This window comes from Chaetura pelagica, unplaced genomic scaffold (assembly GCF_000747805.2).
Source record: "Chaetura pelagica isolate M959 unplaced genomic scaffold, ChaPel_1.0 scaffold222, whole genome shotgun sequence".
In the NCBI taxonomy this organism is placed as follows: Eukaryota; Metazoa; Chordata; class Aves; order Apodiformes; family Apodidae; genus Chaetura; species Chaetura pelagica.
Window position 1 is genome coordinate 628,831 of NW_009952711.1, and position 12,273 is coordinate 641,103.

Sequence of the window (12,273 nt, forward strand, 5' to 3'; positions counted from 1 at the left end):
AGACAATATTATGGGTTGCCCTTGGTCAGCTGAAGCAGACCTAGTGTGCTGGGGTTTTTTCAGTAATAGAATATTTTCAAAGTTCGAGGATTGTGGCTTCATTTCATCAAAGCTTTTCAAGATAAGACCCTGGCACAAAGCCTCGCTGCCCATTCCTTTCTGCTGTCCACCAGCCATCCTGATTTTCTTCAATGACAGCTACAATGTCTCCTTCACTGATGTCCAATTCATCCATGTTCTGAAAGGATACAGGGAAAAGAAATGTGGTTAGCTTGAGAGCACAGGAGAGCCCAAGCATGTATTTGGTGGTTTTATTTTTTACCCTGCCTTTCATCAGCAACCTGCTAGGGCCCTTCAGGTTGGGAATGAGCCTGAAATACTAGACAGTGAGGGATAAAGCACTTACTGAGCTGGCTGTTTCCTTAAGAATCTCAAATTTGCCCAGCCTCACACTGTGTCCTGAGCAAATTCCCTATTTTATTACTGGAGAAAGTCATAAAAGAACGTTGTAAGAAACACAAGTTTTGGTCTCTTTGAGGTGAAGATGGTTTTGCAGACAGTGTAGACCAGATGCTGGGATGGGGCAGGAGGAAGGAAGAGGAAAGCATGGTCAGTTGGTTATTTCCTGACTGGTAATTGTAGAAGACAATATTATGGGTTGCCCTTGGTCAGCTGAAGCAGATCTAGTGTGCTGGGGTTTTTTCAGTAATAGAATATTTTCAAAGTTCGAGGATTGTGGCTTCATTTCATCAAAGCTTTTCAAGATAAGACCCTGGCACAAAGCCTCGCTGCCCATTCCTTTCTGCTGTCCACCAGCCATCCTGATTTTCTTCAATGACAGCTACAATGTCTCCTTCACTGATGTCCAATTCATCCATGTTCTGAAAGGATACAGGGAAAAGAAATGTGGTTAGCTTGAGAGCACAGGAGAGCCCAAGCATGTATTTGGTGGTTTTATTTTTTACCCTGCCTTTCATCAGCAACCTGCTAGGGCCCTTCAGGTTGGGAATGAGCCTGAAATACTAGACAGTGAGGGATAAAGCACTTACTGAGCTGGCTGTTTCCTTAAGAATCTCAAATTTGCCCAGCCTCACACTGTGTCCTGAGCAAATTCCCTATTTTATTACTGGAGAAAGTCATAAAGGATTAAATACAACTGTCCTTTATCTGCTAACCATGACTCTTCCGTACTCTGCAGGTTTTGCTAAGAAAAACAAAAACAGCTGAATTCCCAAGAGAGATAAAACCAGTGCCTCTACTAATCCGGTCTTAAGTGGCTCTCCCCTTTCTTTTCATATGGAACATAGTGGTGACAAGTGGAGGTGCAGCAACTCTTCCTGAGATGGGTAACACTTATTTCCAAAGCAAATGAAGGAGTTGCAAGTAAGCTATCACTGAGCTGTCAGGCAGCTATCAGTTACTTCAGTGGTCCTGTCCTATTTTCCATAGGAAGCCACTTCACTACCTGCAGCGTAGAAGAGAAGCTTCCAGATATGTTTAACCCATCAGCTGAATTTACATTTAATGTACCCAAGTAGGAAAGAATGGACTCGAAAAGTAAGAGGCCTCAATATACAATACACTAAAAGTAGAAACAGGCTCTTTTCTCAGCAGGGAAAATCCATGTGTGTCATGTTTTTAAGGCAACTCCTGGAGTAAGGATCTGACAAAGTTCCAACAGGCTCCACAGGGGAACTGCCATTAACAGTGAGGTACTTTCAGCTGTGTTTGGATGAAATTTCAGGCAAATAATAAAAGAGGGTTTAAAACAAAGCAAAACGAAGAGCATATGAAGGTGTTAGAACACTGCTGTACTTAAGAGAAAGCTCTCCTTTCCAGTGCTTTCTCCTTTCCTAATTTATCTGACTGATTTTGTCACATGACAGTATTTCTTCAGTGGTGGCTATTGATGGCAGGTGCTTTGGTGTGAGAGTCTTTGCAGTGTTAACCTCCTGGATACTGCTCCTGCTCATCTAAAGCTAATAAATGGAACCTTTTAGCTGACATGTAATTAAATTGTTAAAGTCCCCTTAGGGAAGCCTACTGGTTTAGCAAGAGTCCAAGAGGTTCTGGAGTCCATTTGACTAAGAAAATATTCAGAAGCAGTTCATTCATAACCTTTTACTAAAGGCACTATGTGTAGATAGGTCTGAAGCCAGTGGAAGTTCAGTATCCCAGTTAGGGATGAAGGTTGCTCTTTATAACAATATTTTTGGTATATGGACCACATCCACTGTGATTGTGCAACTTACAACCTGGAAGTACAAGGAAACAGCATCATTTATGGGGATTCAGTCCTCTCCAGCATGGAGAGCACCTCAGTGGAAGCCCCTAGTGTGTTAAAGTGGAGCAGGACTCTCCAGGTCATAAGTGAGATCAAAGTGTTTGGAGAATAATTCCTAGATGAGCATCTGTCACACATTCTTATAGAAGGAATCTGCAGCCATTTTCCCTGGGAGAACATTTCACAAGCGATGTAAGTTCACAATGCACAAAACTGCATACTTAGCCATCATCCCCCAAATAGAAAGTTTTCCTTGTATTTGTAGTTTCCTTTCTCTTTAGATGGAGGTTGTCACAGCCCAGCACTGATTTAGGAGTGATTGCATGTGAAGTCACTTGAGAAAAAAATGTTTCATCATGAGGCAGTGTGGTGCCTCCTCTGGTGATGTATGCCAGGAACTGGGAGTTGGGTTTCCTGGTTTCTGCATGTGACCTTGACCAATAATTATCTTAAGTGACCCTGGCTGTAAAGTGAAGTTAACATCTCCTTCACAGAATTAACACTCAGAAGACGTTTGGATTGACATCACCTATTTTAAATCTAACACTATGAAACATTTCTTTTGAACCCTTTGGTTACCTGGGCTGTGTAGTCATAAAGTACTCTGTAGTCCTGTGATGATGTGATTCCAGCTTGTTCATTTACAAAAATGGATGCGTAGACTCCTTCTGTTTTCACTGCTGGGGGCACTGGGGAACAAAAAACACACATGGAAACAAAGAGTTCAGTTCCTTATAAATGCGTGGGATCATACGCAAGAGTTCACAAGCACAAGGGTTTCTGTCCTCTCTCTGGAGATGTGCATGTATAGAAAAGCTGCTGTGAACTGTAGGTGAAGCCTTGCACAAAAACTGTCCCATTGACTAGATGACAATGCACCCATTGAACTTGGTGGGAGGTCAGAAACTAGCTTTCACCTCATCCAAGTTGGGAAAAATGTTTACCATGCTAAAGCACAATCCAAATTGTCCAAAAGGGAAATGCTGTGATTAAACTGGTTTTACATGCTTGCTACTGGTAATATAAAATCCTAACAGTTCAGTGACTCACATAGGGCTTTTCTTTTTCCCTTGAAAAATGGGAAATATTGTACCAATGGGTCACCAGACATTTTCCAGTAATTTACATAGTTTCCAGATAGTTATTTGTCACTGACAGAACTTTTTTTGGGAAGATGGTGTTTTAATCTAGCTTGTCAGAATTAGGAAAACCTCTTATTCCTTCCCAGCTCCCAGCATCTGCCTGGGAGCTTCCTCTGCCATTGAGGTGAGCAGAGAGTTCACATACATGACTCCTGGGTGGGATTACAGGGCTCTGACAGGGCACAGAATGGCGGTGGTGCCTGTACCTTCCCCCTGTCAGTCCATGGTTTAAGTGTTCTGCTCTAAGGACAGATTTTGACAGTCAAGCATGGGAGCAGTTGAAAAAGCTGAATGCAGAGTGTTTGCCATTCCTGAGGGGCTTGTCCAGGGATCACTCTCCCCTCCTGTCCCTAGCCTAAGGAAACTAAGAAGGTGTTGACTACCCTCAACTGCTCAGCACTGTCTTGCTCTACACGTGCCTGAGCTGGTGCCTGGCAGATCCTGATGGTGTTGATAGCACTGGAGAATCTCCCCTGGCTGAGCACCAAGTGCCATAAGTGAGATAGCCTGGGCTTTGTTTCTGGGTGCCCAGTCAGGCAGGCCAGAAAAAGGAAATTGATTTGGTTACATTTTAAAGCTGTTCTAAAACAGCTTTTATTTTTTTCTAAAGCAAGAATCACAGTTAAAATGTTTTTGTTTTGAATGAAACCAATAAAAATGTCATAAGCTGTTACTTTCTGCATAATCAAAATACTGTGCTTTCAATGTTGTCTGATAAATTAGGAGTTTCAAGGACTACGATAAGACAGTGTAACTGAAATAAGGGGTGAATTTGGTTTGTTCAAAACTTTAGGTATTCTCTTGGCCTTTTTATAGGTGGTGTACTGTAGGAGAAAACTTAGATAAGTCAGACTGGGTAGCTCTGAATGTACAGTTCCCCCTTGCCTAGACAGAGGTTGTGAAGATTATATGGATTATTTGGTACTCTAAATTAGGGAATTTGTTTAATACACATCCAAACTAAATCAGTTCCAGACTACTCTTACTCTTGGCTGCCAAGGTGAATATATGCTACACTGTTTCTACTCCATGTCAGAGCTTGATTTAGCAATGTGATCTAAATCAAACACATCTGGTAAACTTATTTCCTGCAGAGGCATACCGAGAGGAGGGCCTGAAGGAGTGGCACTTTCCATGTTGCTTTTGCTGCTTCCATGCAGTAGTTCAGAGAACCTGCAGAACCAAGAGAAGCCAGAGACAAAATGAGTGAAGAGCACTAGGGATGAGCATTCCTTCTCAGCTGTCTGACTCAACCTTCCCTCCATCTGCTGCAGCCCTGGGGAGATGTCAGCTCTTCCTGTGGCTGTTTTCATTTATGCTGGAGATATATTTATCTTCAGTTAAAAATATTTTTTTTTAATGCAGCAGAATACTGAACCATCAGCTACCACTAAATTGTGTATAAAACGCATCAGATAGCATTTTGTTCTTGATCCAAAGGCTCATGGTGCAAAACTCCAATTATTTCACAATATTAATATGATGAAAAATATCTGTTGTTTTTTAAGGGACTACCATCTCTTTGTCTTTAAGGAAAACTCTTACACAATTTAAAATACAAAGTTGTAAAATTAGCCTTCCTAAAAAATGTGAGTTTAAATGAATGGGTTTTGGTGACTTGTTTTTTTTTATCTATCCCTACTTATTTCCTGCTTCACAGTTCAGTACTTTAGACTAAGTAAAGTGAGAACATGGGATAGAATTTGCAAGCAAAGATAGAAATAGCATTGCATGCTTAAGGCATGTTTAAAGGGTCTGACTTTTTAGCTGGTGAATGCTCAGTGTTTTGGGAAGAAGGGCATGCAAACTCAACAGTTTCTGAAAAAGCTCAAACTGAGTCTCTCTAGGCTGCTTTCCCACAAAGAGCACAGTTGTATTATAAATGGCAGCTCAGTTGTCTTCTGTAATACTATAGGATGCAGCATTAGAATTCATTATTATAGAAGATCTGGTTTCTGACTGAAAAACAGAAGTATTGTGTATAAACCTTATCAGCTCACTAACAAGCCTGAACCACACTTGAAATGGGAGGTCACAGCCCACTCCTTGTCTTTGCCATGTAACAAGGCTTGTCAAAATGTAAAGCTATTCTGCTTTTTAAATACAATACCATTCCCACTGTGAAACAGCCATTTTAATATAAAATATTTAAACCAATAGATCAACCACGCTCTTCTGCTGATATAACTGCATCCAAGCTGCAGCATTTGCCAGCATAAAAGGATCAGCAAAATTGCCTCCCTGTCATCACGGTTATTCTGCTAAGTGTATTTTCCTTTGGTCTGAATAGAGAGAGCAGCTCTTTGTTCTGCTCAGCTGGGCGGTGCAGGAAGCTAGGAGGCATTGCTGAACAGGATAGCTCTCCCTAGCCTTTGCTCCCAGCAGGGTTCACCTTTGCCCTCCCTTGAACAAAGTGGTTTTGTTGCTATGTGCCGTGACTCCCTAGGAGAGAGGAAATAAGTGGATACTATCCATTGCTGGCCAACTAATTGTTTTATGAACTTGTCCCTTGTCTCTCTTCCCACTAGGCCATGGCAAAATTACTCTGACTCTGGTTTTAATAGGTTTACTTCTTCTGTCAGGTTATATTTATTGGTATGTAGCTGCGTTATGCTGCAATGAAGGAAGAAATAACTTCCCAGATCCTGTTTCCTGTCATCATACATTGCTGTTCAGATGGAGAAAAACCTGTTCTGGGAACTGAAGTTTGGCACTCACCTCTTCATCATCCCACAAGACTGGGTTGGGCTGGAGTTGCTTCTGTGTGGTTCTCTGCTGTAGTAGTTCTCGTATCCTATTGCATCTGCAGCAGGGCAATAAAATGGAGATGTTCAGGCAAAACTACTTTATCCCCACTGAAATGTAACTGACAGTTTTAACCATCAGGGGTTGCTGGAGCAAAGTGCAGTACAGTACCTGTCTGCACCTGCTTGTAAGGTGGCTGGAGCAGCTCAGGGGAACTGGGGACTCGACAGAAGTGACTGTAAGCAGAAGTGTCTGGCAGAAAGGCATGCTTGACCTGAGACCAGCACAGTCAAAGTCCTCAAGAACCATTTTAATAGCTGTGGCTAACCCTAATTAACAAGGTAGTTTCCTCCATGACTCGCTCTGTTGCCTTAAAGCTCAGGATTTAATGGAGCAGGGCATGGTCACTGTGAGCTTGGGACCATGCTCATGAGTGACCATTCTCATGATACAATTTGCTGCACTGTGTTCGGTATTTTTATTGAGTCAGGAATTTTTATTGGAGCTGGGGACATTTCTGACCATTATTCCCAGTAGCAGCAATAAGCAATTTCCTGACCTCTGCTTGTGCTTGAGTGCCTCACCTTTCCTATCTCCCCTCTCTACCTCCTGAGAGCTGATTTGCTTGTTACACAGAGATACTTGGTTTTTGTTCTCTCAAATACAGTTATGTTACAGTTCCTTGACTCTCCCCTCTGGTGTCATTAAAGGTAAAATTGAGACCATTTCCAAGTATAGCTTTACAGATGAAATAGTTACAGATGGATTTATTTGTTTTTCATCTCATAGCTCCCAACATAGTTGCTTAGAGCTGGCAGCCATACACCCTTTCTGTCTTCTCTGTGTTAAAGCCAAACAAACATGAGTGAAGTTTGTGATACTGTATTATCTCAGTTCTGATACCAGCAAATTAAGGCAGACATTGGACTTGGACTAAAGGTTGTGTTGACATTCTTGTTTTGGGTCAACCAAGATCAGAAGCAGAGCATAGTTCAATTAATGAGTGTGAAGAATCCTGACAAGTTAGACTCACAGTAATTAGGGATTTTTCTGACCAATTTAAGGATCTTCTATTGCCTTTCTCAATTGTTACCTTGGTATAGTTCCCAGTCTATAATTCATTGTAAGATTAGGCAGAAGACAGGAATGAGCAATAGCATCAGGAAACCAAAAGTTTTGGTCAGGATGAAGGTTTTCTGCTACACAATGTAAAACCACACCTCGGTTTTCTCCTGCATTTGGCAAATAATGAAACAGATCAATAGCTCACCATGTGCTGCTGTGCAAACTTATTAGCCAGAGCTGTGGAGATACTGTGATGTTACTTCTAGAATATGTCACCTTCTAAAAGGTGGAAAAAAAAAAAAAAAAAAAAATCAACAGAGAAGCAAGTTAGTTGTTTCTCTGCCTTTCATTGAGCTCTCAAGGGTTTTTCCCAGATATTTCTTATTAGAAATGAGTCCTGACATAGCCAAGAGCTGTTTGCAGAAAATTGCCTAAGCAACTGGAGAATGAGAAATCTCACACAGAAAAACAAACTGAGCTGAAAATTATGAATTTCTTAGTATACAGAAGTTGTTTTGTGCTGTTGCCAAACACAGTTCTCCCTTCTGCCAATGAAAATGTAGTTTTTCCTTGGTACATGTTCATGTACCAGTGAATTAAAATCCTCAATGTGAAGAAGAATAAACTATAGCAGAAAAATGGCATCCAAAGCATTGGTATCAATGTGTTTTATAAAAATAAGTAAATCCCCCAAATCCCAATACTGAGTTGTCACAGGTGTAATGACAAGAAAGCTGAGTGAAAAACAGGCCCCAGATGGCTCAGTGCTGGGTTAGTTGCAGCATCCAGCTCTGCTGAAGAGGTTCCTAGCATGTAATTCTGCCAGATCTGAGCTCTGCCATGAAATCCAAGGGGTGTAAACTGTTTCTGCATGAGACAGCTATGCCTGGTGACAGGACATTCATGTTGCTGGTGTTTGTACCTATACAACTCCTAGCATGGAAGGCTTTTATCAGTATAAAACTTCGTTATGCTGGTATAGCTTATTCCCCACTCTGAATGGAAGTAAGCTCTGCTGATGCTGAGGGCATCCTAAAGGGAGTCTCTTTGACATAGCAATCTGGTGTTAGAGCAGATAGTGAAACTGTGTCTGTACACAGATTAAAAAGAAAAGATGAGATCTTGTTAGCTTAAATATGTACGATCAGCTGATGAAGTAGGGGTTTTACTCTCCTTTTACACAGGCTTTGCATCGGTGTTTGCCACAACCGTTAAGTGCAAGTGTTGGCTCAGGCTATAAATATCTTGTATTGCTGGTTGAAGTGAGGGCGTGTGGTCTGTGTTTGGCCGTGTGAAACATCAGATAGCCTCCTTTCTGGTGATGTGTTTGGAGAGCTCCTACCCTGCAGCAGCATGTTTTCATTTTACGACTGCTCTTAGCTCTTGCTGTCTCAGCCTCCATTTCAGCCCAGAGATTTTGATCATTAAGGTCAATGAAAAGGCTGATTTGGCTTCAGCAGACAAAGTCTGTGAACCTTACATTGCTTCTGCATGCTCAGGCAAAGCCAATTTCATTCAAAATTTCCCCCAGCTAGGGTCTTGCCCTTATACAAACAACTTCCTGAGAGGAAAAAAGATGTTATTCTCCTTTGGGCACGTGGTACAAACCAGAATACAAAGTCTGGTCCTCTCTGCTCTGCCAGTGAAGAGTCAGCATCTCTGTCAAGGGGACACCAGGGAGCAGTTACATGAGAAGTTGGCTCTGACTTGTCACCACCAGAGGAAAAGAAGGTTGCCATCTCTGCAGGGCAGTTTGCCACCTCCTGAGGAGTGCCAGTTCAGCTGTACTGTGAAATGAGCCTGGTTACAAAGCCAAAGCAACATTTTATTTTCTTTTTTTCTTTTTTGGAGGGTTATTTTTAGCCTGGATCATTCAGCTATCCCACTTACAGAGCCAGACAAGGAGCAATGGCAGCACAGGGAGGGGAAGTGAGCTGAGGGGTGTGGGAATGAAGAGCAGGAGCAGAAACTCCTCCCGCTGGCTTCACCTCCAAGGGGCATGGACTGCACAACTGCAGCCTCAGCTTAATGGTTGACTGACAAAACCAAGAGAAATTATTACCTGGGGGTTGTGTTCCTGTCATTTTAGTCTTAATGAAGTAGTCTATGTCTGACTCTACAACGCAGTTCTCCAAGCTTACTCGAACCTCTTCATATAGCTACAAAACAGAATCCAGTAATTTAATTTTTAACATTTCACATTGAATTAACAATTAGTGTTCTTCTAATACTTTTTCCCTTAAGAGACACTTTACATTTGGCCCATGTCTGACATGGATGGGTCTTTGGTCTGTCCACATACAAACATCCATGTAAACAAAATGTTAATGTGTGTTCTGGTAATCCTTTTAAGAGAGGAGGACAAAAGCAGTCCAGGGCTTTTCAATGCAGTAAAAATTTAATAGCAGGAAACATCCATCCAAAGTCAAAACTAGTGTATTTTTCATGTCATCCCGTTTTGAGACCATGACTGGTTGCCTTTCTGAAGATTCTATCTGAGCCCAAAAATACTTGATCAGTAAGATCAAGTAAGATAGGTAAGAGTCACCAGGTGTGACGCAGACTGTCTACATCCAGGCATATACCTGGTTTACATTTACAGGGAACAATCTAGCTTGAAAATACTCCCTCCTCACTGAACACGCACAAGAGCTGGTTTGCTGGAGATGTTTAGCAGTGAAGGGGAAGTTAGTGCTGTACTGTTGGAGCACTCTTGCTCCTCCTCTTTCTCCTCAGCACATGAAGCTACTTGGCAGGTGCCCCTACCTCGTCATCCTTCACGCACTGCATGGAGAGCTGGTTGCAGTGAACCCACAGCGAGTTGCGGAGGATGGTGATGCGGTCGCACTCCTGGAGCTGGAAGACCTAAAGCCACAGGGGAGATGTGAGGTAGCCTCATGGTAGTTACTTGCACTGCAGGCAGCAACAGGGCTGGCACTTCTCTGGGCCACGTTGGTAAGTCTACAAAGCATTCTGAAGGACCCTTTGTAAAGGTCATCTTTTCAGCTGCTGGAGAAACTACATCTACTTGTTCAAGCTCAAGAATCTGTTTCAACTCATTGCACTAAATGAAAGCCATGTTTTATAGACAAAAAGGAAAGGAATCGGTGATTTGACTGCTGTCTCTACTGCCAAGGATGTTGGGGTCCTGTCTGCTCATCACACTGAAATTTTGATGTTTAACAGATCATTAGAGCACTGGCATTAAAAGGCTTGCATTTATGTTAGAGGTAGAGCCAAAAACATCCACCTCTGCCTTCTGAAATAATTTCCCAACCTTTTCTCTTCTGAAAATACTTGAGGCTCTCTGGAGTCACCTCTGTTCATTTCTGATGTTCCTTTACTGGTAAAAAGAAAGTATTTTTCTTTCTCCACAGTTTACTCCCTTCATCTGTTTTATTTTCTCATATTGTTGCACAGCTTGGAAAGAATGAAAGAGGAAAAGAGAGAAGTGTGAACTGAGTTGGGGGAAGAAGCAGGTAAACTTTCTTTAAAAACTTAAAAAAAAAACAAGCAAAAAAACCCACAACCAGCCTGATCACTAAGTTGTTCTAAGTAGAACATCAATTTTTGCTTTTCTATGAGGTGTGAAAAGCTCAGATGCTTCCAGCCATCTGTTTCCATCTCCGTTTGCTAGTAATTATGTCCAGAACACCACAAATGTATACAATATTCAGCAGAACATTCAGTTGGGTGTGTTGCCTGCCATCTAATATCTTACCATCTAAAAAAAACCCCAAACTATCCCAAAAAAGTCTGTCAAGGGAGGCAGCTGGCACAGGGAACAGCTTCTGAGAGAAAAATATTTTAAAGAGAACTTGAAGGGTGAAGAATGAATATTTCAATATCCGTTCTGAACAAAAAGCCTATGACTGCATCCTACCCCCTCAGGGGCTGCTGAAATAGTGCAAGAGCCAACTGGGAATTTTCCACAGAATTTGTGCCCTGTTGGGAAATGCAGCTCATCAAAGAGTTGACAGCAGTGACTCTGGCCTTGTCAAGCCCATCCCTCATGCCCTGTTGGCTTGTGTGACAGACTGGTGATGAACCTGGGCATCCTGTGCCAAGGAATATGGCACAACCCCCCTGATAAAGGTCATCCTGGTGCTGCCACTTGCTAGCCAAGATTTTTAGGCTCTGGCTGTCCAGTGCTCAGCTAGAGATCATTTTTAATAGATTGAGTTAAATCTTGTTTCAATTTTGGAATTCATTTTTTAACAAAAAATTAATTTTCACATCTACATTTCTGTTAATTTTCTACTGAACTTACATTTTGTCACAAAGCAGTTATTTGAGAAACAACCTTATCTTGGCTGTGATAGAAGATTATCCCTAAAGCTAGTGTATTCTTTGTTAAGTTGTGGGTGAAAACTGGCAACAAATTCTTGCAAGTAGATTGTACCAGTTCATATATTGCTCCACTTCTCACACGTCTGAACTTATTCCTCTTCTTTATATTTATGTACATGTGCTGAACAAGCAAGAAGAATGTAAGCAAGTGAGACAGACAGCAGCTATGTCTATATCAACTCTAGTTTTTGTAGTATTTTTGCAAAGACATCTACTGAGACTCCACGTAAAGCAAACAGCAAAAGCCTTGGAATGATATCTCAGGTCTTAGACTGATACCTACAAGTAAGATAAAATAAAGAGTGCACAAATGTATTGCTACAAAAGTCAATGTTTACCTCACAGGTTTTGATATGTTCCTGTTCCCACTCTGTCCTGACCTTATCCAGCTGCTCAATGTTCTGTTTGTACACGTTCTCTGTATACACAGACACACATAATAGAAATCCAACAGTTAGGGAAAAAAAAAAATACAAGCTTTCTCTTTTTCCTCCTATTAGGACTTTGCTGTGGTTCTTACACTTTAGGGCTAGAGTATCACAAGAATATGTAAGCTTGAAATTTGGGGGGACCACAGGATATTTGTGGTGGTTTTTTTTCTTTGCAGCTTTATACTAAAGATTCTCTCTGCATAGTTTGCAGATCATCTGTAAGCTTTACCATAGGGATAATGCAAATTAGGGATGA

At 41.6% G+C, this 12,273-nt stretch overlaps 1 protein-coding gene across 1 annotated transcript in view; it reads right to left on the minus strand.

Annotated features, from left to right (window-relative positions):
* Nucleotides 1-749: 749 nt before the first annotated feature.
* The window catches only part of PSTPIP1 (proline-serine-threonine phosphatase interacting protein 1), a 33,447-nt gene continuing 21,923 nt past the window's right edge, over nt 750-12,273 (minus strand). Inside the window, exons 9-15 of the mRNA XM_009994494.1 lie at nt 11,925-12,004; nt 10,003-10,101; nt 9,299-9,395; nt 6,145-6,229; nt 4,529-4,599; nt 2,864-2,973; nt 750-881 (exon numbers count right to left, since the gene is read on the minus strand). Of these exons, the coding sequence (XP_009992796.1) occupies nt 750-881; nt 2,864-2,973; nt 4,529-4,599; nt 6,145-6,229; nt 9,299-9,395; nt 10,003-10,101; nt 11,925-12,004 (674 nt within the window). The remainder of the gene's footprint in view (nt 882-2,863; nt 2,974-4,528; nt 4,600-6,144; nt 6,230-9,298; nt 9,396-10,002; nt 10,102-11,924; nt 12,005-12,273) is intronic.